At 41.1% G+C, this 27,845-nt stretch overlaps 1 protein-coding gene across 2 annotated transcripts in view; it reads left to right on the top strand.

Annotated features, from left to right (window-relative positions):
• Positions 1-27,845, top strand: part of LOC131028053 (DExH-box ATP-dependent RNA helicase DExH1) — a 187,239-nt gene that overhangs the window by 94,893 nt on the left and 64,501 nt on the right. For both annotated transcript variants that reach the window (XM_057958233.2, XM_059220056.1), the window contains 2 exons: positions 24,747-24,950; positions 25,055-25,168. In XM_057958233.2, coding sequence (XP_057814216.2) covers positions 24,747-24,950; positions 25,055-25,168 — 318 coding nt within the window. The remainder of the gene's footprint in view (positions 1-24,746; positions 24,951-25,054; positions 25,169-27,845) is intronic.

The following is a 27,845-nucleotide window of genomic DNA, read 5'->3' as shown; positions in this document are numbered from 1 at the left end:
TGTGGTGTCGAGGGAGAAGACTGGGAAGAAAAGTTACCTTCGGTCTTGTGGGCCTACCGTACAACCTACAAGGTGACCACAGGCCAGACTCCATTCCAACTCATGTACGGGCAAGAAGCTGTGGTGCCAACCGAATTCATGGTGCCAAGCCTTCGCATTGCAGTAGAGAACAGACTTGGGGATATGGAGAGCCTAAGGGAGAGACTGTATGCTTTAAGCAAGTTGGTCGAAAAAAGAATGATGGCACAATGGGCCATAGAGGCAGCCCAACAAAGACGGAAGGTCTGGCATGACAAGCATCTTCGGCGAATGAAGTTTACTCCTGGGCAGTTAGTGTTGAAATTCAATGGGAAGAATGAAATCAAACCAGGAAAATTTAAAGTGCGATGGCTAGGGCCCTTCAAGGTATGCAAGGTCAATGCCAACAGGGCGATCAAGTTGTGGACGCTCGACGGGAAGGAGATACCAGATGCCGTCAATGGGTCGAAATTAAATGTGTACCACAAACGGAGGAACCTGGACCCTCCAATCAGGATGTTTGACGGTCTTATTAAATTGAAAAAAAAAACAAAAAACCGTACGATCCGTATGGTAAAAATTTAAAAAAAAAAAAAAAATGAAAAAAAAAACGTGGTTCACCGTGCGATGGCGACACCAACGGTGGGACCATCGTGCGGTGGCCACACTGACGGTGGAACCACCGTGCGGTGGCAGCACCGGCAGTGGGACCACCGACGGTCGACCACCGTGCGGTGGAAACCACTGACGGTGAAACCACCGTGCAGTGGCAACATCGGCGATGGGACCACTGTGCGGTGGAAACCACCGATGGTGGACCACCGTGCAATGTACACCACCGCCCACACAAATATAAAACACGTGAACACAGCAGTCCCCGCCCACGCAAACATAAAATCTCCGCCAAACCCAAATAGATGGAAAAAAAGAAACGCGCACACGCAACAGCCCTGCCTAGCAACGTAGGCATACGCAGCCATACACAACTGAAGAAGGTGGTTACGAAGGTGTTACGCAACCGTACGGCTATAACCAGAAATCAGTTACAGGAGAACTTAATGGAGTCGGCTAGGAAACGGAGTTGGAAGAAGCAGTTGCAGGCTTCCTCCAGCCAGATGGATAAAAATACTAGGGTGCTATCGTCAGGTGTGCGTGTTGCAGGCAACACCATGGATGCCAGCGCCAGTCAGAAGAAAAAGCAGAAAGCACCACAACTTGCCACAAGTGGCAAAAATACATTGACGCCTCAGAATATCACCTTCGAGGGCCTGAATGGGTCGGAATGCCGGAAATGGTGGCAGGACACTCCCGACAATGACTTAGTGAAGCAAAACCTTCGTAAGGCAGAAGTGGAGTGGGCTATTCGAATGCCCGTGCTTCCTATCTGCGAGTATGAGGGTGCACTACGGTTCGTGGTGGACACCTTTGACAGGCACACATGCACTAGTACTTTTGAGTACCTCGGGAGGGATGTCACCATATCCTTCAAAGCGGTGGACCTCACCAGAGTATTCGGCATCCTAGGCAGACAGGGCAGGAAAATCGAGTTGAAGGCTAAGAAGATGAAGCGTGAGGAGAAGGAATATTGGATTAAATTAATATCCAGGAACTTAACGACAGCAGAGCTGGACAACGTGGCTAATGCCACGAAGGGACGAGGAATCCGTAAGACCTTTGTTGCAGAGGGCCACTGGCAGTGCATTATGGACGTCATTAAGAGTAGGTTGACAGGATTGGGTAGAGCGTCGGACATCGCCCTCCCTCAGATTATGCTCATGAACGGGCTTATGAACGACATTGTGTACGATTGGGCCGCGTTGCTAGCAGAGCGCATGTATGAGTTCTTGACGATGTAGCATCGCACGTTCTATATGCCCCACTATGCTAAAGGACTGTTCTTGGAGGCCATGCGGGAAGCAGTGCCGGAGGCAAAGTTGGAGGTACGATCGCAAGGACCGTTAGCAGCGGGTGAGCCTCCTATCATGTATTGGAGACACCTGGACATTGGGCACTCTTCCGTGAAGCGGAAACGAACGGTAGACACGGCCTCAGGGGAACCTGATAGTGGGAGGGAGACTTCCAGTAGTACAGAGGATTCAGAAGCAGAGGATGAGGAAGATGATAGTAGTAGGGCAATGGAGGAGAGGGTCCTTTTTGCCCCACCCTTGCTACCGATGGGCACACCTGTGATGTCATCCGGAGTGGGAGGCACCTTTATTCCTGCATTTGGGTAGAGCCGCACGCCTGTTGCGTCATCCGGAGTGGGAGGCACCTTTATTCCTGCATTTGGGCAGAGCCGCACGCCTGTTGCACTTGGCCCCATCCAGCAGCAGGTAGCCTCACCTTCGCCGGATTGAGCACCACCTTTGGGACAGGCCCCGACCACTGAAGACATGGCAGAGTCGTGTACAGATGGGTCGCCGCATCGGGTAGTGGTCGATGAGGAGCAGGGGCTGAGGGAGGTGGTTGATATGGAGCCTCAAGTGCAATTGGATGTTGTTGGAACTGAGGTAGTGGTGACTGTTTCTGCCTCTTTGTTGGAGGAGTGCATGGCTATGGCGACCCATTCCCCGGTCGTAGAGATGCGTACAGACCCATCGGTCGTGGCTATGGAGAGTTGGCTAACGCAGCGATTCCAGATGACATTGGTACAACCTGTGGGAGCTACTGTATTCTCACCTTGCCGCGAGACTCGAGTGGAGGTAGTAGACTTGGACGATTCCTCTGGTGAGACACATGTACCAACAGTTGGGAACGAGGCAGTAGAGGTCGTCTCTGCGGTACAAGAACAGGGGGATGCCACACCTCTAGTGGCGGAGGAGGTACTTTCATACCAGCAGGATGTGGCAGTATCGGTTCAGCGAGAGACCTCTGTGTTACCCCTTGGCGCTCTTTCACAAATGCCACTTCCCTCACGGTTACAGCCTTCGGAGTAGGAGGGGGAGGACATTGAGGCCTATTTAGTTGACATGGTGATGAGGGGTAGACAAGTGGTGGCCACAACCCAGATGCAAGCATTACAGCAGGTTGTGGTGGAGTTAGAGCGGGTCCTACAGTTTATGCGGGTGGGCTGCCCGACAGCCTTTGCTACATGCTTTGAGTCTCAGGGATGGCTGACTACTTAGACGGATGAGATGCTACAGGCTTGGCGTGTACGTGAGCCCATTGTGGAGAGTCGGGTGATGACAGTCGTCCGAGAGATTGAGCAGGTCTACCGAGACGCCTACTATGCATTGAGGCGTATGCAGCATGAGTCTACGGTCCGCGAGGTTGCTCGGGTCGAGTTGGAGAGGGATGTGGCTAGTCAGCAGGCCTTGTGGGCAGCAGAGAGGGCCCAGTTGTTGGCACAACTTGAGATGGCCCGAGTAGAGAAGGCCGAGGTGGAGACTCGCCTTTCGGCGGAGCAGAGGGTGAGGAGCCTTGAACAACAGGAATTGGATGCAGTCACTGCCGAGAGGAGCTTGTTGCAGGATCGATTGGTCTGTATGACGGAGATAGCGGATACGAAAGAGGAGTTGCTGGAAGCTGTGCATATGGTGAAGACGGCTTTGGAGAAACTGTTGGTGGTGGAGCGTGATGTGACTACATGTACTCAGTAGGTTTATGAGCTCCGCGCCCGCTTGGCGGCCCAGACACCGGCATCTCAGCCTTCTACTTCAGGGACGCTTCCCCAGCCCCCTCTTTAGTTTTGTCTTGGATGTATATTTTGTATGGGTTGCATCGTCTCTATTTTTGTTGTTAGTCATCAGAGACTTCTTCTTTTTTGGGGGGATGATGTTGTTGGGAAATATGTATATCTTATGTTTTGGTAGTAATGTCATTTGTTAGTAGTTAGTTAGCCGACGGGTAGGTAGTTGGAGTCGCGACGGTTGTGTTGCACCCCTTCGGCTGTTATATATTGTACTACCTGCGGGTATTGAGAGGTGTGTTGTTTACAACAGATAATGCTATGAACATTGTATACACTATGAGTTATTAATGGAAAGCTTATTCTTTTATTCATGCTGTTATTGCATTGTTTATTTCTGCATTACTTCTGTATTCCTTCTGTTTACCTAGTGAGGCAAACACCGTGAATCACTGCAACTCGACCCCCTAATCAATCCTCTTGGCCTATGAGCGTTGGATGATAGGCCAATCCCGTTAAAATTTGAGGGCTAATGAGAAGGGGACATTACAGTCCTCCCTCCCTAAAATTGCTTGTCCTCAAGCAATCTCAATGCTGGATGGTGCAGGATATCCTCTTTCTCCCAAGTTGCATCCTCGACTGGCAAATCCTTCCTGCTCACCAAATATTCTCTAATGACTCTATTGCTCAATTTGCACTCCCTGGAATCAATGATAGCCTTAGGTACTAGTATCAATCTCCCCTCTTCATCAAGAGGAGGCAACACTGTAGAAGGTACAACATGATGTCCTATCGCCTTCTTGAGGCGTGACACATGGAAAACATCATGCACCCTTGCATTTGCAGATAGGCCACCTCTCCAATTCTCCTAACAATCCTGAATGGCCCATAATAGCGCGGCTTGTGCATTTCCGCGCTAGTCTTCTTGAGTGTGGAGTGCTTGTATGACTACAACATCAAATACACCATGTCACCCACATCAAATGACCACTCAACTCGCCTTTGGTCTGCATACTGCTTTTGCTGATTTTGTGTCGTCTGTATGTTCTCCTTCAATGATTTCACGATGTCCTGACTCTCTCTCGAAGAACCTTAGCACTCGGCACTCTGCTGTCACTCAACAAAGGATCCAAGAAGTTGGGCACATCATACCCATACAAGGCCATGAATGGTGTCATCTGGATGGACATGTGGTAAGTAGTATTGTAACAATACTCACATAGGTGCAACCACTTAACCCATGCCCGTTGCTGGCCAGCTATGTAGTTCTGAAGGTAACCTTCCACCCATTTGTTCACATTTTCTGTTTGATTGTCAGTTTGTGGGTGGTAGCTCATACTGGGAGTAAGCTCGGTACCACTGAGTCTGAATAAATCTTGCCAAAAATGGCTCATCAATCGGCTATCCCTGTCACTAACTATGGTCCAAGGCAACCCATGGAGTCTAAAAACCTCTTGGAAAATAAAATCTGCCACCTGAGTTACTGAATAGGTAGCTGAGATCGGAAAGAAGTGGGAAAACTTTGTAAGCCGATCCACTACCACATAGATACAATCACTGCTGTGGATTCTAGGCAATCCTATAATGAAATCCATTGATAGGCATTCCCACTTCGTGTCAGCACTGGGAAGTGACTGAAGAAGACTTGCAGGATAAGTATGTTCCTGCTTGTTTTGCTGACAAACAGGACACTCCTTTACATACTGAAGAACATCGGACTTGAGTCCTTTCCAAGTGAACCGTTCTCTGACTTGTCTGTATGTCTTATAGTAACTTGGATGTCCGGCCATGGGAGAATCATGCAAGGCTCTCAAAATCCTACCCTTCATCTCTGATCCTGTTACAAGAAAAATTCTCCCTTTGTAAATGATAAGATCATTCACAATGGAGTATCTATCATCCTGCACTGTACCATCCATAATGCTAGAGGCCCATGGGTCCTTAGCATAGTTCGCCGAAATCAAATGCCTCCAATCCTCAGTAATCTCAATCATGGCATTCAAATGTGGCCTGCGTGACTGTAATGTCCCCTCTTCTTTAGTTGCCATTCAATTGCTCAGATTCACTTGTCATCCATCTCCACAGGTGAAGTTCGATGTTTGGAGATGAATTTTCTAGCCAAAGGGAACCTAGACTTAGTCATTTTATGACTTTGGTGGAAATAATAAAGTAAAGTTACATAAGTTACTTTTTCTAAAAATAGAAAAAGTTAATAAAGTAACTTATAAGTTACTATTTAAACTTAATAAATGACTTTATTAAAAAAGTCCTTTGCACACCTCCCTAGGTGAATCTCAATAACTTAAAAGTGGTTATTCATTCATGTGGAGACCTGTTGATGTGTATTTTGTACACGACCAAACACAGAATAAATTACCTAAAGGTACCTTATCCTCTCTTGAATAAAGCCTCCGAACGCTGAAGATGTCGCGAAAAGGATCAATCGGGATGACTTCAAGGTTCTTTGTTGTAGGATCTCTACGTGTGGATAAGCTCTCTGTGGTATGATGTGATTTGCTAGAATCACAAGAAGACTTACACTTGACGACCTAAACCTCTGATTTGTTGGAATCACAAGATTTTACCGGCTTAGATTTGAAAAAAAGGGAAAAGGGACGAGGGCGAGGAAAGGATCTAATTCTGATACTAAGAATGTAGGAGCAATGAATGGTCTTTGATGAAATTCTAACTAAGTCTTGTTTTGACATCCCAGGACCATCTCCACAAGGTTAGTGCGATCTTCGAAGGAAAGCTTTATGATGTTTAGATCATCACTACAGACATAGACACCATTAGGCTGATGCATATCAATGAAGAAGCGACAATTGAAGTTAAGCTTAAGCTGAATGATTCCAGTTGACTACACAAGGCAAGTCTGCAATCAACAAACTGCTAGTAGTATGGATATACGAATTTCACCATCAATCAAGCACACTTCTTCCACTCATCTAATAACATGAAATTAAATATGAGAAGTATAGAGACCATGCAAATTGTTGAATCGACCCATAAATTTCACCATTTCTTCAATGAAGTTTTACAAGTCTTTTACAACAACATCTTGGCAACAATCTTTGCCTTCTCTCTCTACTCTACTCTAATTGCTTACTATTAATTGACTAATTCACTATTCTAACTATTCACTCCCTACTTTCTATTAGCCTTTACAAAATGAAGAGTCGAGGCTTATATAGTGCCCTTAATACAATTCAATGGCTAAGATCAATTTGAGATCAATGGCCAAGATTCTACAATGAAAACCCTAATTAGGGTTTGTTACAACATACTCAATTTTGACCAATGAAATAATTGTATTAATTGGACACGTCTTCTCTGGAATATTCGACCAATGGATAGCTAGGGTAGGTACATCGAAGTTTGTGCTATCTCCCATGAGTTAGGTACATTGAATCTGGACACGCTGAGGTGGACCTATCCGACTGGAGGAGTGATGACCAGGATGCCACCTCGTCTGACACCTGGTTGATGCCAATTTGATGTTGCTAAGAAGCTAGCTTTAATTAACTCTTCTGAGACTATCTGCTTCTTCATCGAACCCTTGCTCTAACTTCTTTTGTCTTTGATGTGCAGGATGATGATGTACCTCGCCTTGGAATGCTGGATTGGAAGAGGTTAGTGATGATGATGCTTGGCCGTCCTTGTTGATGCTAGACTGGAGGAGGTCGCCCTTATCCTTGCTTGATCTTCTTTGATGATACTGAGCTGGAGGAGATCATCCTTGTCCTGGACCGGATCTTCTTTGATGAGAGCCTGCCGACTTGTAGATCTTCAGCCTTAGGAGTCGCCATCTTGATACCTACAAAACATTTCAAAATTAGTAATATATCTTGAAGTCTAGAAATTAAACTTAAAAGGAAGATTTAAGATTTTAATTAAGAAACTTCATGATAAATCTTGAGTTATCATTTCCTAATTAACCATGTAATACTTAGATTTTTCCAAAACAAATGTCCAAAAATCAAGCTTTAAACAAGGGTGTCAAGATGATTTTGCCATACCTCCTCTTGAGTATTAAACTCTAAGAAATGATGTAAAAATAGATGAATTTCGCTAGGCAAAGTTTAAATCATAGCCTCCTCTTGGATGAATCACGCCTCCATTAACCTCCAACACTTAGCAAACTTCGCCTCCAATCTTCTGGATTTCGCTCCTCAGATTGCTCCTCAATTAGTAGAATTTCGCCTCCAACATGCTATATTTCGCTCCTCCAATTCGCACTTCAACTTTGCACTTGAAAAAGGATGAATGAATGATTAAAACTTGAACAAAGCATCTCCTATTATATAGAGCGCTCACCCCTTTGCTTCCTCTAGGCCGACTTGGCAAAAAAGGAGGTAAAAAATAAGTAAAATCTCAAAAAAGGGGGCCGACTTGGCTAATAAAAACAAAATAAGGCCTTGAGCGCTTTATTAAAAATTAATTTTAAATGCCTCCAAAATAAATTTCGATTTTCTAAGGCTTAAAATCAATTTATTAAATGCCAGAATGCTTTAATTTAATGCTAATTTAATTTTAATTTTCCAAATGCCTCAAAATTAGCAATTCTGGCGATCAAATGCAATTTGGAGAATATTAATTTTCAAAACAAGGCTTGATTAAACTCCATGATGATTTCGCCCTGGACCCTCTCTGAGGGTCAGGAGCGATTTTTTGCAAATTGGGCTTAATTCTCCATCATTTTTCATTAAAACTTTGTCCGCCACTAAGCAATGATCTTGCTTTAAGCACTCCATCCAAATTTGCTTCGTTGTTGCAAGGTAAAATGAGGATTTCCAACATTTTCGCTCTGGACCCTCTCTGAGGGTCAGGAGCGATTTTTCATTTTGTGACCAAAATCATCAATTTTCAATGGCAAAGCATCCTTCATCATGCACTTGGAGGTCTCTTCGCCCTAGCCTAACCTTGGCTTGGCACAATTTTGAAGAAAACATGCAGTTTTTGTGATTCTTGCCCTGGGCCTTCAGAGAGGGTCAGGAGCGACTTTTTGGTTTTAGGCATATTTCTTCATCTTTTGGACTCCAAATTGCCTCTAAGGCATAAAACATCACATCCTCTTCCTATCTACACAAGATTTTGTCTCAATTCCACAAACAAAGGAGAGAATCATGAAAATTCGCTTTGGACCCTTGGCAAGGGTTAGGAGCGATTTTTGCAATTGCCTTCAAAATCCTGACTCTCAACAATCTCTTTTCACTTCAAGGCAATTTAAACATTATTTGAAACCCATGCCTAGCCTTGGCTTTTCTCAAACTTGGATGAAAAGATCCTATATTAGGTTTTTCGCCCTGGGCCCTCTCTGAGGGTCAGGAGCGATTTTTCATTTTTGGCCTGATTGCCTCTTTTGTTGATCATCCAAATTATATTCAACGGGTAAAACATGCTTTCCTTCATCCATTCCAATTATAAAAATCACTTTGACCTTTTAAGAAAAATGCACATTTGAAAATTTCGCTTTGGACCCTCTCTGAGGGTCAGGAGCGATTTTTGCTACCTGGACCAAAATGCTTCACTTTTCATCTCAAAATTTCTTTGCTAAGGAAGATGTCATCTTGTTTCATGCTATGAATAAGTTCTCATGTCCAAGAAAAGTCAAAAAAATGTGCATACAAGGAATTTCGCTCTGGACCCTCAGCAAGGGTCAGGAGCGATTTTACCTTTCCTAGGCAAGACTCCTTCATCTCATCATCTTTAATCAAGTCTGGATACTTTATCATGCTCATTTCATCCTCCACCATGCCTTTGACATCTTGAATCGACCAAATAAGGCTAGCAATGACCTCTATAAGATTTTTCGCCCTGGGCCCTCTCAGAGGGTCAGGAGCGATTTTTGTGTTTTTAACAAGGTCCTTCATCATTTCAAGTCAAAACTCCTTCAGGTGGGTGGAGAAAGTCATTCGTTTCCCCTTCATACTCAAAACTTGGTCTCTTTGCACTGCAAAATGAAGGAAATCAAAATTTCGCCTTGGGCCCTCTCTGAGGGTCAGGAGCGATTTTTCCTTTAGTCTCCAAAATTCATCCTTTTCTTATGTCTTTAACCTTCAAAAAGCATCAAGTCACGTCCAATCATCTTTCCGGGAGACCCTACACAAAACAAATTAGAAAAGTCAGTGACAAATATGACTTAAACAACATTTTCGCCCTGGACCTTCAGCAAGGGTCAGGAGCGATTTTACCCTTTTAGGCCAAACTGCTTCAAATTTAAGTCGCAAACCACTTCACAAGGCAAAGTCAGGTCATTTTCAAGGCCAGGAACAAGGTTTCAAATTCAAGCGAGTTGGCATATGATGTCTACAATGAATTTCGCTCTGGACCCTCAGCAAGGGTCAGGAGTGAAATTTCTAATCTTGGATAAAATCCATCATCTCAAAGTTTTCAAACATTTCCAATTTTCCCTTCAAAATGCCTTGCAAGTCAACATTTGGTCAAATAAGGCAAGAAATGAGTCCTAGATTGATTTTCGCCTTGGACCCTCAGCAAGGGTTAGGAGCGATATTCGCTTTGGACCTCCTCAGAGGGTCAGGGGCGAAATTCGCTTTGGACCTTCAGGAAGGGTCAGGAGCGAGATTTGACTATTTGAACTCCCTGTCAGGATAATTTTATGGAATATAACATTTAAAGATAGAAGGAAATGTCACTTATACTTTAAGTTATATTCCATATATACTTTTAGGATGTTTGAGAGTGGTTTCAGACCTCCAGGAGTTATATTGCAAAATCTAGTTTTTGGAGGTTTTTCAGTTTCCAGACTTAGTCAAATTTCAGGATCAGGACTTTCCAGACTTAGCCAAATTTCAGGATCAGGACTTTCCAGACTTAGCCAAATTTCAGGATAAGGACATCTCTCCAGCAGGACCTACTATCCAGGTGATCCCCTTGGTGACACTCAAAATGCAAAGGCTAACAGACAAAACCCTAAAAGACCTAAAAACAAACCCCAGAAAAGCAAAAAGCAGGGGTCCCCATTTGCAATGGGGCGATGTGTCACAACATCTAGCGCCACCTTGAATAAATGTTCCTGAACATTTTAGAGATAAAGACTCAATCGACACCTAGAACCTCCGGAAAATTCAACCTAGCTCATCAAGAGATTAGAAAATGTACTCAAAGTGGAAGGAAAATCTATGTACTCAAAGTGGAAGGAAAATCTTTGACCAGACCTAGACACTTAGTCTTTGATTACCCAGGTGTGCGCAAGTGTATTCATTCCTCTCGACAAGACAATTATGACCTTCAGGTTCCCCTGTGATTAGCTACGTAGTTTATCTGAACCTCAAAAGCAACTTGGATAGAGCCTCGCTGCCAGTCAAATGTCCATAGTCCCGACGAGGTTATCGCCGCAAGCTCACGAACATTGCTCCATTGCCAGCCAGGCATCTATAGCCCCGATGGAGTTACTCGCATATTCCCCTTAGCCAATTTTGATATTTCATCTCATTTCATTTTTTTCTCATTTTTCTCTGTCATTTTCTCATTTTTTCCTTTTGATATTGCTTTTTCACTCCGTCAATTCCTTTGGCTTGTAAGCAGTGAAGCTTACTAGGGTTTGAGGATCGCGGTGGCACTGAAGTCAGATTTTAGATTTTTCACCAATCACAGCTTTGCCTGAAAACCATAATGACTTGGAGTCTATTAATGTGTGAAAATATAGTAATCAACAGATGTCGGCATCAAGATACAGAAAATGATTCCCTTCCAAGTCAAATGCAGGTCTTGATCAGATGATAAAGCTGGAGAGGAACAACCTCGGATTTCGAGCACTTCATGAATAGATATCTAAGAAATGAGTCTAACATAAGATCCAGGATGTTGCCAGTGTGTGAGCAACAACACAAACGCCTTTCTCACAAGATGGAGGCTCCCACTCAAGACACCTAAACTAAAGCAAACGACCGACGGACTGACACAAAGCAAACTAAGCTAAAGCGCACACCAAAAGCAAACTAAAGAAAGCAAACAACTAAACTACCTGAGCCACACTAGATCATGAGTCAAATGACTCAAGGCAAATTAAGAACAAGGCTCAAAAGACCTCTAATCTAAAACGCGAAAAGAAAACCTACTCTAAACCTATATACAAGACTCCCAGACTCGACACGACTCAAGGAAGCGACATATATACATGACTTCACATGATTTCTCAGGTTGTGCAACAGGAGCATTGCAAACGTGATGGTTCTCAGTCGGGCAAATTCATCCTTAAATACAGAAAAGCAAACTCTCACCATGCATCTCTCATACTCAGGCAAATTTTCACTCAAAATGATCAACTGGGGTAATTCATTAGGACCATGATCAATCCAGATGCAAGTTGTTTTCCCAAAATCCCCATAATCAAAATCATAATAACTTTCAAGGCAAGGATTAAGGAAAGAGACAACCTGGCATATTTTAGGCTCATACGGAACTGCATTGTCGGAAGCAAGGTCACTAGCTGCTTCAGGAGGTCGCCGTTGATGATGAATCATTCCACGAGCATTTGCAGTATGTTGGTCCTGATTTGGAAATTCTTCTAGAAACAAGCCCAGCGCCCCTTCGAATAGCTCAGCATTCTTTGCTTCCATTGAGACATCTTGCATAAACCAAGCATCTTCATGAAATTTTGTTAGCATATCTTCAAAAACCAAGCACTCCCTGATGGATTGAGCCTCAAACATTTCCTCTGGTTGATCAAAGATAATCTCTTGTGGCCTTTCTTCTTCAAGCTTAGTCTCGGGAGGTCGGAGCTGATGATGGATCATATCACTCATAGTAACTTGCTTATCTTGAAAAAAATTTGGCAGTGATTCCATTTGTGTTTCCTCTACAAGATCCTTCAACACTTCCTCAAATAGCATAATGGTGATGAAATCTTCAAGCGCCCCTTTGAATTGTTCTTCATACCTGGGCTCACTTATGATGATTTGTATCTCTTTGTTCAACATCTCAACTTGATTGTCTTCCTCAATGAGGGCATTTGAAACCTCCTGCAGTTCAACCTCAAGGATCTCGTTTTGTAGTATAAATGAGAATTCTTCAAGGAATGAGTCATCTTCTCCTTCGATTGCTTGTTCAACTCTTGGATCTTCCTTTATCACTGTTTGAGTATTCTCAATTGATTCTTCAACTTTTGTTTCATGGTATTCCTTTTCAGGTGCAAGGCATGGCGAGCTATCCACTATAATAGATTGTTCCTTAGGTGCATTGGTATCGTCAATGTACAAGTGATCCTTCTCACATTCAGATGCTGGAGCAATGTCCTGTTCATAGGTTCTCCTAAATTCGGCTGCGAGATGTGCATCCCAAGATCTGTTCATGATGCATTTTTCCTCGGACAAAGTTGGCATTCCAAACTGGTTTCTAAATTGATTGATAGCCATTTCACATACTGAGCAAGTAAATTCAGAGTGAGGTGAGTTGTGAATTCTACACCACAATGGTAGCAATATGTTTTCAAAACGCATTTCGCTATTCAAAATGAGTTGACTCTCGATCATCCACATGAAGCTTAGAAGAGGATCCTTGCTCTCTGGGACACTGAGGTTGCCTTCTTCTGCCTTTGGCCTGAGGACATCCCAAAAGAAGATTTTTCCTTGCGTTGCCGATTCCATTCTTGATAAGCACTTCAAGCAATGCATTTCATCATGTTCCTCTGTCTCGTGAACTCGACACTGCCTTGGTCTTGCAAACTCAGACAATTTGCGTGGATAGAGTTGTGTATCTAATCTCCACCAAAGTTGAGGAAAATCAACTTGTTGCTCCTCGTGAAACCTTTTCTTTTTTTGATTTTCTATTTCACTTTTTTTGGATTTTCTATTTTTCAATTTTTTTTGGATTTTCTATTTTTCACTTTTTTTTGGATTTTTTGGAATAAGAGAGATCTTGAATATCTCAGATTCAACTTGAACGTTCAATTGGTTCTAGCTTGCTTCCTTGTTTTCGCAAGTCCAACTGACGACCCAGCGATCACCTTCCTTCTTTGTATCACTTCCGTCGAGTGTTTGAGAAAATACTTTCCACTGATCTTCCTTGGATTCAAGAGTTTGTATTCGCTCACCTTTCTTCTGCTTCAATTCTGTCGAGCGTGGAGGAGGGTAAAAAGTCCTTAAGATTACTCCTTGCCAATTATGAATTGATAGAATCTGGATTTTTGGGTGTTTAGGAATTCATCGCGATCAGGCCCTCCTTCTAGCGCCAATTCTGTTGACGTGTATTTTGTACACAGCCAAACACAGAATAAAATACCCAAATGGTACCTTATCCTCTCTTGAAGTCATCCTGATTGATCCTTTTCGTGATATCTTCAGCATTCAGAGGCTTTATTCAAGAGAGGATAAGGTACCATTTGGGTATTTTATTCTGTATTTGGCTGTGTACAAAATACATGTCAACAAGACCCCCCCTCAAGTGGGCGCCAAGTTTGAGGAGGAAGATTCCCATGGAATCTTTATTTGATGCTTTTGGTGATACGTTTATGGTGAAATGAGATAAAGAAATGGAGTCGTGGGTTTTGGAGATTCATTCTCAACTTTTCATTTTATGATTTATTGTCTGATTTGCACGATTTGCAGCAGAGGTTCTAATATTGGAGCAATTGAGGACGAAACCCCTCCAATTTGCTGAAGTGAGGACGATTTCCCACTTTCCCAGCTTCACCACGACAACATCAACTGTTAGAATTTGACCACAAAGGGTTGTAGTCAGCAGGAAATCCATTTCTGAGGGTATTGGCAGGTCTGATCCATCAAATCTGGGCTGTTACAGTTAGCTTCCAGCAGTCACAAGAATAATTAATGCTGGCCGTACTGTTTCCAGCTTAGCCGTACCATTCCCCATGCTTGGGTGAGCCAATAAAATAAATATGGGGGTTTGGCATTGAAGTTTGTGCTCAGATCTCATTGTCAGGGATTAATAAAGGCAGGTATGTGGTTAATTCAGAGTTTTTCCAGTGTATGTGAGCTGCACCAGCATGTATATGAGGAAAATTGATCAATCTGGGATGATTTGCATGTCAACCATTGGCATTTCTATCTGGGTCTTCCTATTTCTGCTCAAATTGTTTTTGATAATTCATTTTAGAGTCAAATAAGTGGTGTGGAGCTTCTATTCCAGTTATCAAGCTTTCCACCAACATTCTTTTAAATTCAGTCAAATAAAGGAGGCTTTCTGGGCAAGCTTGGGACCCCTGGTAGGCCAATTCTGGGTTTGAATGTTATTAATAATGATTTCTATTGATTTGTAGTTGCTGCTAATAAAACCTAATGCTGATTGTTTATTTCAGTCAATTGTTATATTTGCTAGCATTAGTTTTCTCGCATCTTACCATAAACCTCAAGCAAAAAAAAACCATATTATACACCACAAACTGCAAACAACTCATCAAAACTCAAAATTAAAATCGCTGGTCAAAGAAATTAGAATCAGAAAAAAAAACAGGTTGTGGGGAAAATTTGGTTGGCATCTTTCAGTGGTATCAGAGCAATGATCCTGCCAGCTTGGGGTCAATAGAGTAATTCTATGCAGTGGGGCAGATTTGGTACCTATAGATATTACACACGCAGGAGACCTAGAGTGGATTTGAACTTTGTCACGGAACTACGCTTTGGTACTAATATGGGTGATATACCTGAAGGAGAGAGGAGGCCACCCAGATAGGAGAGACAAGCACCAATCAATCCTAACGAGATTATGCGGAGCTTGGCTGAATCACAACCAAGAATTGTTCAGGCAATCAACAGGTTACATGACACACTTGATAGAATGGATTTGGGAAATCATAGGGGAAGGCATGGGAGCCATAGCAGGACAGTATCAGCTACAGGAAGTAGGGGCAGCAGTAGAACTCCATCTTCCTTGAGTAGTGCATCCATCTCACCACGGAGAGACAAGACCCATACTAGGACAACATATAGGCCTATGCTTCCTCGGTGCACTCCTAGAGATGAACCACCAATGGCTGATCCACAAAATGGAATCACCTTACAAGATATAGTTATGGCTGCTAGTGATGAGTGGACACGTCTACCAACACATGTCAGAGATGCATTTCCGTTGCATCAATATTGTATGCAGCGCCGTGATTCCATGAGGGGATAGAATGACAGGGGACCCAGATAGTAGTGGAATAATGATTTGAAGAAGGCTACAGATAAGCTGATCTTATCCACTTTTGATGGCAGTGGCACCACTAGTGCACGAGCGTGGGTTCACAAGCTAGATATATACCTCTCCTTGAAACCCATGGCTGAAAATGAGGCCATTTAGTTTGCTGTCCTGCATTTGGAGGGTGTCGCATATGACTGGTGGCACCATGGATTGGTCACGCAAAATCACGCCCTTATTCATTCATACACAGAGTTCACAGAGAGGCTGATTTCCAGATTCGAAAGGAAGGATGTGGAACTTTATTACAGGGATTTACCTCTCCTGAAATAGACGGGACATGTGGATACATATATTAATGAATTTCAGCGTATAGCAGTGATGGTACCTGAGATGCCTGTTAGGCGGGTAGTTATGCTCTTCATAGAGGGACTTCATGAGAGATACCATGGTTTGGTCAAGGCTTTGAAGCCTAAGACTCTGCAGGAGGCTGTTCAACTCATATTAGATTTAGACACCACTCCTCCATCCTCCACTTTTCAGCAAAACAAAAATTTTCCCAGGAGCTCCAAACCCTTCCAGCCTTTCAATCCACAAAAGGGTAACACATCTTCTCCTAGGATTGATCAAGAGTCTAGAAATGAATTGAGGAGGAAGAAACTGTGTTTTACTTGTAAGGAATCTTGGGAACCGGGACATAGGTGCCTTGGCAAAGGCAAAGCTTATCTCATTGAAGTGAGCTCAGATGTGGAGGATGAGCACATCCAAGACACTAATGATGAGGGAGTGCATATTGAGTCTCCACAGATTGAGCTTGACTCTACTGATGCACAGGCTAGGACCAATGCCACCATGGCTACTCTTTCCAGCTATCCTAAGTTCCACGCTTTCAGACTGAAGGGAACTATTCAGGGGCAGTGTGTAGTGTGTTTAGTAGATATTGGAGCAACCCATAACTTTATTGATCAGCACTTGGTAGAGAAACATGGGTTACAAACGGAGGAATTTTCAGGATTTGGAGTGAAGGTTGCAGATGGTGCAGTGTTGGAATGTACCAGGAGGATTTCTTAGCTTAGTATCCAGATGGGGGACTACACTTTGACAAATGACTTTTATGTTTTACCCTTAGAGGATTATGATGCAGTTATTGGTATGCAGTGGTTACAGGGGATTGGCAGATATGTCATTGATCACCGTAGAATGTAGTTGGAGTTCTTAGTTGATGGCAAGAAGAGAATATTGAGGGCATTATCGGATGGAGGTCCCAATGAGGTTTCTTCTCGTAGGATGGAGACTATTATCAGGCACAGAGATATCCTTTGGGCTACCCAGTGCTTTATTTCATCTAAAGCACCTTCATCTCAGGATGGCAAATCATATCACATTGATATACAACAGATTTTAGATAAGCATGGGGTGGTGTTTAGTGATATACCACCTGGTGTGCCACCTAATAGAGGCTTTGAGCATGTGATAGAATTAGAGGATGGAGCAAAACCAGTTATGACTACTCCCTACTGCCATCCTAAGGCCTACAAAGATGAGACTGAGAAGACTGTCAGGGAACTTCTGGACATGGGATTTATTAGACCGAGTTCTAGTCCCTTTGCTTCTTCAGTTGTGTTGGTGAAGAAGAAGGATGGGACCCTACGCATGTGTATTGACTACCGTGCACTTAATAAGAAAACCATTAAGAACTGGTATCCTATTCCACGCATAGATGAGTTGTTGGATGAGCTTCATGACTCAGTTTATTTTTCGAAGATTGATCTTCGATCGGGGTATCACCAGATTAAGGTGCGGGAGTCTGATATTCACAAAACAGCCTTCAGGTGCCATTATGGTCATTATGAGTTCTTAGTGATGCCTTTCGGTCTCACTAATGCCCCTGCTACATTTCAGTCATGCATGAACCACATATTTAATAAGCATCTGCGTAAGTTTGTGTTGGTATTCTTTGATGATATATTGATTTACATCAGATCATGGGAGGAACATTTGCGGTACTTAGATGAGGTGTTGAGCATTATGGAATCTCAGTCCTTGTATGCTAAGATGTCCAAATGCGAATTTGGGCTCACTAAGATTTTATACTTGGGTCATGTGATAGGAGTTGATGGAGTCAAAGTCCATCAGGAGAAGATCCTAGCTATTATTGATTGGCCACCTTCCAGGAACATTTCAGAGTTACGTGGTTTTCTTGGTTTATGTGCCTATTACAGGAGGTTTGTAAGAGGTCACTCTCAGCTTGTAGCACCTTTGACAGATCTCACCAGGAAAGGGGCTTTCAGATGGAGTCAGGAAGCACATGAGGTATTTGATAGAGTACTTGTCTCGTGTTGGCACTTCCTGATTTCACCCAACCTTTTGTGCTTGAATGTGATGCTTCAGGAGAAGGTGTGGGTGCAGTACTTATGCAGAATCATCATCCTATTGTGTATGAGAGTAGAAAATTGAAAGACAATGAGAAATTATATTCCACCTATGATAAAGAAATGTTGGCTATTATGCATGTTCTCACAAAAGTGGGAAGGAAATTCACTGTTAAAACTAATCATAACAGCCTTAAGTACTTTTTAAAACAAAAAGATCTCAATGAAAGGCAGCAAAAATGGGTTAGTAAGATCCAAGCATATGATTTTGACATTGAATATGTCAAGGGGAAAACCAATGTAGCTGGTGATGCATTATCTAGGAAGCCATCCATTGCTGCCCTATGTTCATTGAGTGAGATTTCAGCTGATTGGAAATCTCAACTTTTAGTAGAGCATTCCAAAAATCAGCATGCATGTGAAATTATGGATGAGATCATTTAGGATGACAGGTACACAATTGTGGATAATGTTATTTACTACAAGGGAAGAATTTATTTAGTTCCAGAATCTAAACTGAAAAATCAGATTTTACATGCTTTTCATGACTCCTGTAGCAGGACATCAGGGGTATGGTAAGGCCTACAGGCAGATTAGAGAGAGGTTCTCTTGGAAGGGCCTCAAAGATGATGTTTTACAACATGTAAGGGAATGTATTACTTGCCAACAAAATAAAACTGAAAATACATACCCTGCTGGTCTGCTGCAACCATTACCCGTACTGGAGCAAAAATGGACAGGTTTTTCGATGGATTTCATCACGGGTCTTCACAAGGTCCAAGGGAAAGATTGTATATATGTAGTTGTGGACAGACTGACAAAATATGCTCATTTCTTTGCCATAGGAGCAGCTTATATAGCTTCACAGGCTGCTGATCTGTTTTTCAGAGAAGTATTTAGGCTCCATGGTCTTCCTAAGACCATTGTTAGTGACAATGACAACCGGTTCATGAGTTTCTTTTGGCAGGAGTTAATTAGACTTACTGGCACAGAGTTGACACCCAACACCAACTATCACCCTCAAACTGATGGTTAGACTGAGATTGTGAACAAGTGGCTTGAGGGATATTTATGCAAGTATGTGTCAGGACAGCAGCGTTCATGGGTTCATTGGTTATATTTGGGGGAGTTTTGCTACAACACAACACATCATATGTCTATTGATATGTCTCCTTTTCGTGCACTATATGGTTATGATGCCCTGACATTCATGGATTTGGCACTTGGAGATAGTAGAGCACCACTGGCACAGGATTGGCTTCAGGAGAGCCAAGACATACTTAAGGCACTTAAGGAAAACATCCAGCGAGCCCAGAATCATTAGAAGTTATATGCCGATCGCCATAGGATTGAGAGGTCATTTGAGGTTGGAGACATGGTGTTCTTGCGTCTCCAACCTTACCGACAGAGTTCTATGAAGATGACTGGGGAAGAGAAGCTCAAACCTCGGTTCTATGGTCCGTATCATGTTTTGAGGAGAGTTGGGGAAGTGGCATATGAGATTGAGCTCCCACCAGAGAGCATGATTCATAATGTGTTTCATGTGTCATGACTCAAGAAGGCATTTAGACAGGGCACAGTGCCTTCTTCAGTGTTACCTCCCTTAGATGAGGAAGGGAAGTTGGTTATGGCTCTGGTTGAGATCCTGGACCAACGTGAGAGGACATTGAGGAACATGGTGATTAGAGAGTATTTGGTTCGTTGGAAGGATTTGCCCATATAGGATGTCACTTGGGAAGGAGATGCTATTCTACAACATCCAACTCTTCAGTTGCTTGAGGACAAGTAATCCCGGGAAGGGAGGACTGTAATGTCCCCTCTTCTTTAGTTGCCATTCAATTGCTCATATTCACCTGTCATCCATCTCCACAAGTGAAGTTCGATGTTTGGAGATGAATTTGCTAGCCAAAGGGGACCTAGACTTGGTCATTTTATGACTTTGGTGGAAATAATAAAGGTAACTTTATAATATAAAGTTACATAAGTTACTTTTTCTAAAAATAGAAAAAAGTTAATAAAGTAACTTATAAGTTACTTTTTAAACTACTTAATAAATGACTATTAAAAAAGTCCTTTGCACACCTCCCTAGGCGAATCTCAAGAATTTAAAAGTGGTTATTAATTCATGTGGAGACCCCCCCTCAAGTGGGTGCCAAGTTTGAGGAGGAAGATTCCCATGGAATCTTTATTTGATGCTTTTGGTGATATGTTTAAGGTGAAATGAGATAAAGAAAGGAGTTGTGGGTTTTGGAGATTCATTCTCAACTTTTCATTTTATGATTTATTGTCTGATTTGCACGATTTGCAGCAGAGGTTATGATATTGGAGCAATTGAGGACGAAACCCCTCCAATTTGCTGAAGTGAGGACGATTTCCCACTTTCCCAGCTTCACCACGGCAGCATCAACTGTTAGAAATTGACCACAGAGGGTTGTTGTCAGGAGGAAATCCATTTCTAAGGGTATTGGCAGGTCTGATCCATCAAATCTGGGCTGTTACAGTTAGCTTCCAGCAGTCACATGAATAATTAATGCAGGCCGTACTGTTTCCAGCTTATCCGTACCATTCCCCATGCTTGGGTGAGCCAATAAAATAAATATGGGGGTTTGGCATTGAAGTTTGTGTTCAAATCTCATTGTCAGGGATTAATAAAGGTAGGTATGTGGTTAATTTGAAGATTTTCCAGTGTATGTGAGCTGCACCAGCATTTATATGAGGAAAATTGATCAATTTGGGAAGATTTGCCTAGCAACCATTGGCATTTCTATCTGGGTCTTCCTATTTCTGCTCAAATTGTTTTTGATAATTCATTTTAGAGTCAAATAAGTGGTGTGGAGCTTCTATTCCAGTTATCAAGCTTTCCACCAACATTCTTTTAAATTCAGTCAAATAGAGGAGGCTTTCCGGGCAAGCTTGGGACCCCTGGTAGGCCAATACTGGCTTTGAATGTTATTAACAATGATTTCTATTGATTTGTAGTTGCTGCTAATAAAACCTAGATGCTGATTGTTTATTTCAGTCAATGACTATATTTGCTAGCATTAGTTTTCTCGCATCTTACCATAAACCTCAAGCAAAAAAAAAACAATATTAGACACCACAAACTGCAAACAACTCATCAAAACTCAAAACTAAAATGGCTGGTCAAAGGAATTACGATCAGAAAAAAATCAGTTTGTGGGGAAAATCTGGTTGACATCTTTCAGTGACAATGCATCTGCAACAACATTGTTCTTTCCTTTGAGATAAGTGATGTCAAATTCATATGCCTGCAGCTTGCTAATCCACTTCTGTTGGCGGTCATTCAAATCATGCTGCCCAAGGAACTGCTTCAAACTGTTATGGTCCATTTTGATGCTGAATTTGGAGCCTACCAAGTACTGCCTGGACTTGGCCAATGCATGCATAATGGCCAACATCTCCTTATCGTATATGCTACAAGTCCACTTAGGCCCTCTCAATTTCCGGCTCTCGAAGGCAATGGGGTGCTTGTCCTGCATGAGAACTGCACCAATACCCTCTCCTGATGCATCACACTGAAGCTCAAAGGGTCTAGAGAAATCTTGGACAGCCAATACTGGACATGTGGTCATCAATTGTTTGAACTTCTCAAAACACTGTTGTGCCTGATCAGTCCAAACGAATGCCCCCTTCTTCGTCAAGTCTGTCAATGGAGCTGCCTGCTGAGAAAAGCCTTTGACGAAGCGTCTGTGCAAGTTTATTTTGTGTTGGGGCAAGAACAATGGGGCCTTTCCTATGTGGTTGGTGTAGACAACAAGTGTACAGGGTGTGTGAGCTGTGATCTCTGAGGTAAAGGGGAAGCTTAGTTCTATAGAGAAGTGAGGAAGCCTGGAGAAGAAACTCCAGACTTGTGTAGAATAACATTTTTTTCAACTGGCACGCAGGTTGTCAGCATACACCAACATATCCTTGTGAATTATAGAGAGCACTTCACTCTGTTTATTGCAGGGTACATTAAGAAAACCCAAAATCTACCATTTTTTTGGGAAGGAAAAGCATAGAGACTGTAGATGGTGTTTGCAGAAACAATTCATATGTTCTTTTTCCTACATACCATATTTCTTTCTAAACAATAGCATAAATTTTTTAAAATTTAATGCTTTGCCCATGTTTTACCATCAAATCGAAATGTGAACACTTTAAAGTCATGTCAGGTGAAGTTTCTTTTTATGATCTTTTATTAAATGATGACATCAAACTTTTTTTAATATATGCCCCTAATTTTAGATGGGATTTGATAGTGTACAGTGCTTAGTTCTAGCCTCAGTCACGTATATTGCATTAGTTCTTAGCTCCTAGGTTGTGTCATCAAGACTTGGCCTTGACAATCCATGAGGTTTTTCCTTAAGCTTAAATCTTCTTTTTAACTCATTATATTGATGTATAATTGTCTTGTGATCAAAGTAACTTCTATCTGATTGATGCTAATAAAAGCATCAAATGTTCGAATCTCTATATTTTATGGTTTTCCATTTTTCAATCAGGCCATTGCTGAGTGTGAGTGCCGAATCTGAGTCTCAGTTAAAAATCAGCCTGCCAAAGTCTGAATCTTGAAACTATGATTTTTGTTTTTGTATTGTGGTTTTACTTTAGGTACATCAACCAAATATTGATGGTGTTACTAGTGTACTAGTGGATTAAATCCATGAAAGGGGCATGAATGAAGACTTTCTCATGATTATTTTATGGGATCTGCTTTCTAGGCACCCTGAATTACAAATCATTTTGATTTGTTGACGGATGCTAATAAAAGCATTTAATTGTTAAATCTCTATATTTTATGGTTTTACTTTTTTTTTTTCAATCAAGCGTGTGCTGAGTGTGAGTGCTAAGCTGAGTCTTGAGTTAAAAATCAGCTTACCAAAGTCTGAGTCTTGAAACTGTAATGTCCCATTTTAGGATAACTAGGAATATTGGGACAATTGCTTCAATTCCTTAAAACTTATACTATCTGGTTTTGCAATTAAACTATGTAATGGATGCTATGAAGATAAATATGTATAAAATAAAAATGAATAATGTCACCTGCTATCTCTGTTATATGCAATAATATGTATGCCAAAGTGAATTTGTATGCCTTGCACTTAGTGCAATGATCCTTGCTATGACAAATATGGCAATATAACTATGGAATAGAGATATAACGGTATTGCTTATAGCAATATGAATTGTTGTCTCTAGTATGACTCTTATAGCTTGCAATATCTGATCCTTAATTATCGCTTATAGCGATACAATTGCTTTTTCTAATGTAATCCTTCAATCCTTGCAATCAAGTCTATTTACTGCTTAGAGCAATAATTACTGTTTCTGATATGCTGATAGGCTTATGCAATTCTGGAAATTCTGCCATGTCTGATATGATTGAATAATTCTAGCAACAGGGGTGCTGTCTCTAAATGTATGTAGTCAATAATGCCAAAGGCAATTCACTCAATATAGATCAGATCCACAATGAGATAAATAAAAGAGATATATTCCAAATTGATGCTTCTAGGAATGAGATGGATCATCAATATATATTTTGCAACATCAAGAGCTGCATCTCTTGAATTCTGAGCGACTTTTTGTTTCTTAATCGCCACTCTTCATAACATAGATGAACTGGTTTATTATGTAGATCATGTCTCTGAATGTTGTTTTGTTAATCATTGTCTATATGCTGTCTTTGCACATGTTTATCATAATTGCTGCTTAGCAATTGTCTCTAAATCACTGTCTTTAACAACTCCCTAATTAATCTCAATCGATGTCATGCCTCTCTTTCAATGCAATATTTAAACTGGTTACTAACCACGATCTACCGTGTTATTGATCGGCCTTATCATAGATGCGAACTTACCCCTGACTCGATCATTATGGAGTGTTTATCGCCCTTGACCTGCCATACCTTGGGTCACATGATACTAGTCTTTCTTTATTTGTCTTGGGATGGAATCATTATAAGTGGCTCCAAATAAATAATTCGATCTTCATAAGTCGCTGTATATATTTGATTATCGCTGGTTATGCTGACCATTACTCTTAATAATATTACTGTCTGAATATAGGATTGCTGCATAATGAATATCATAACCATCAAAGATCCGATTGCTCTGTAATCGTTGCCCCTTTAATACACTCGCTGCTTAATCAAATGAAGTTGTTGTTAAGTATCTTGAATGCTGAGTAATTCTCTTCCTTGATTCACCATGCTGGTCAAGTATATTCCAACATATTAAGACATATTGATAATTGCATCTATTATTAATTTATTGGTTATATTGATCGTATTTGATCACTGTAATCAATTGTAGGGTCATTATCTTGTATGTGTAAAATGGTTGTTAGCAAGGGCATCATACATGACAATATGTGAGCTTGGTAGGTTGGATATTTGCAAGTCTTTATCCCTTGATGGATGAATAACATATCAACTTGATCTATTATGCTTCTAATTATCAACTTGCTATGTATATCTACTGCTACTAACTTTTAACTAGCTATGGGTGCTCAAGGTTTGCCACTCCCTTGACCACAAATTGCTTACTGTGGCTAACTCTCTAGGTTAAAGATGAGGACATTACAGAAACTATGATTCGTGTTATTGTTTTGTGGTTTTGTTTTAGGTACATCGACCAAATATTGATGCTGTTACTCATGTACTAGTGGATGAAATCCACGAAAGGGGCATGAATGAAGATTTTCTCTTGATTATTTTACGAGATCTGCTTTCCAAGCGCCCTGAATTACGAATCATTTTGATGAGTGCAACCATCAATGCAGAGCTTTTTTCTAAATATTTTGGAGATGCACCAATAATATATATACCAGTAAGTCTGGTGATTTTGTAATTTTTAGTTTCCATGTGTTATTTTATAATCATTGATAAATATATTTAGGACATTTGATATGGATATCTGGGATTTGGCTGCAGGGTTTCACTTTTCCTGTCAAACAATTATTCTTAGAAGATGTTTTAGAAACTATTCGCTACACCATACCCAAGAAGAAAAAGATGAAGGCAGATGATTTGAGTGAGTTATTTGAGGCAAGTTTATTCCTCTCCGTTGCCCTTCCTACCCCTCTACATAGCTGTTAATAATTTTCTGTTGTAAAATATGAGTTTGTTTGTAATGATTATGTGAAGCTTCAGGATTGAGCTTGCTCCCGTCACTGGCCATCATTTTTCAGAAATCCCTTTTAAGGCTTTAATGATCTTTTGCTTGTATTTTGATGTTGGTAGCACCCATTGCCATAAACCACATTGTTAATTAAGATCAAAATCTTGCCATACCTGCTATATTTTTCATACTTTTGGTATGAAGTTCAAAACTGCAGAGATGCTTGAATTGTTTGGACATTTCAACAAGCAATCTGATATCAATTTTTAATCTTTTTATGTATATTTTAGCATTTACTGATGTTGGAAATTTGCTTTTATAATTTGAAATTATTGTAGCTTATGCACCATAGTATGCTGTTCAGTATGCTCAACTACAACTTATGTCCAAAATTGTGAAGTTTTTGTTGGATATTTTTTCATTAATGAATGTCTACTCAACAGTCTCAGAATAATTACTGATGGCCTTTGAAAACATTGGATTGAAAACATGGTTTTATGTTAAATTTTAAATTATAAATATCTTTCAATGATTGAGGGAGCACTGCACAAATATTAGATGTAGAATCTGATTGTTTAGCTTAGAGTTAGCATTTTTTGAGTGTGTGGTGACCTTGAAAAGCAGGGCATGATATCTATAATTTATGACCAAAACATGTATGAACTCGGCCAATCAGTCTGACCTCATTGCAAAAATCTCCCCCTGAGATGGAGATCCCTCAAAAACTGATACTATATACATGAAGTCTTCGAAAATGACACTACAAACCTCCGCAAAGCTGTACAACCACAAAACTTCTCCTGTATGACTTGGCAACTTCCTTAGAAGGTAAAATACCTTTAAACATTACCTTGAGTTGTGCAAGAGTTGCATCCCAATTTGCCTTAGCTGAAGGAAGGATCTGGTTTTGGCATTCAAATTGTATATACAAGTCTTCAGCAACCTCAACATTATCCTACACCTTCATCTTCTGTTCTATCTGCTTTACTTCTCCTAAAATACTAGATAGAGAAGCCAACCTTTAGTTCATTGCTTCTCTCAACAGACTAAATTGCTTATTGATTTTTTCCCTTTGATCCTGCAGTAAAGATAGCTGCAAATGAAGCTTCTCCACTTGAGCCCTAGTGGAGCCATCTTTATCCTTAGTTAGATCATATTCTCCAGAGTCCAGACAATTGAAAGATTTGTGACTCAATCGAGTCAATATGACTTTGAATGTTCTTTGCAGAATCTGGCCACCTTAAGCAAAATTGATATAGTGCTGTAGCTTCATCGACACCATCCTTAAACTTCTTTATATTGTCCCATAGTTTATTCTTTATTGTATGTATTGGCACACTTGTCAAAAATTTCAGCCATCCTGTTGTCATTAAACTTTCTCAGGGCTTCTTGTTCAGCCCTCCGCTCAATGTGTGCTGAACGGCCTCAAAAGAATCCATTAGCAGGTTTAACTTTTGTTCTGGAGCTGATGAATCAATGTTACCTCTGGTAAACCCTCTTGTATTACTCTTATTGCATCATCAATTAAATTTGATTTCTTCACATGTTTCCATAGTATCTCTTTTCTAGTTGATGCATGTCGGATGTCACCCAACTAGAATTTGTGAAGAGGGGAAATATTTGACAAATCTATTTGTACCTCATGTTTTGGGATTCACAATAATTGTGTTGTTACCACAAGCTCAAACTGCATTAGTAGAGCCAATAGGTCTTTGAAGGAATCAGAGGATCTCTCACCAACATCTTGATTGTTCTTAGAATCAACAAATTTCTTAATCAGCTTTTCTATAGCATCTTGAGCTTTCTCAGGATTGTTTTCTTCGTTCTCTTCACCTTCAATGTTTTCTTCATTCCCTGCATTCACCTCTGCAACCATATTTCTTCCGTTCTCCGAAGTATTTTGTTCTTTATTTTGCTTAGTATTACTTGGAGGAGGGGCATTCTCTTCACACTCTTGTTGTTCATTTGCACCTTGTGCTTTAGTATTAGATTTCTCCAGAGGAGGAGTCTCCTTATTTAGCTCAGCATCACCACCTATCTCTATCAAAACCAAAAGCAGACACATTCAATGTCTCATGTAGGTACATTAAGAATTTATTCTAAATCAGTATCATTAGGAGGAACTCGTTCTTTTGTTATTACTTCTCCCTCCTTCGTCTCCTTTAGGATCCTTGTAGTAAATTCTTCTGTCTCCTTTTGGACTTCATGTTTTCCTTCTCCTCTCTTGCTCATTAGGGTGTTCACTCTCTGCTTTGTTCTCAATTCTTGTGATTGTCTCTGTGTGATCTTTGTTATTTCTTCCTTAGACAATGTGGATCCAACCTGTCTAATAGCTTGTTCTCTTAATTTAGCTTCTAACTTCACAACTTCTTCTCTCTTTTCCATTAGGGCATCTGCAAGGCTTTGCAGAAGTTGGTGAAGAATATCACTCAAGGTTAAATTACTTTTCATCATATAAATATTATTGCTTGTTCAATAATCTCTTGATTATATAGTGGCACATCGAGATGTAACTTAGCTGTTTCTTGTAGTGCCCTATGACACTCAATTGCATTCACGATAGCATCTACATTGAAGGGTTCTTGTTTAGGTGTCTCTTGAGGA

Source organism: Cryptomeria japonica, chromosome 1 (assembly GCF_030272615.1).
Source record: "Cryptomeria japonica chromosome 1, Sugi_1.0, whole genome shotgun sequence".
NCBI classification, from domain to species: Eukaryota; Viridiplantae; Streptophyta; class Pinopsida; order Cupressales; family Cupressaceae; genus Cryptomeria; species Cryptomeria japonica.
The sequence above is the reverse complement of the archived record's forward strand: the minus strand, read 5'-3'. Positions and strand labels throughout refer to the sequence as shown.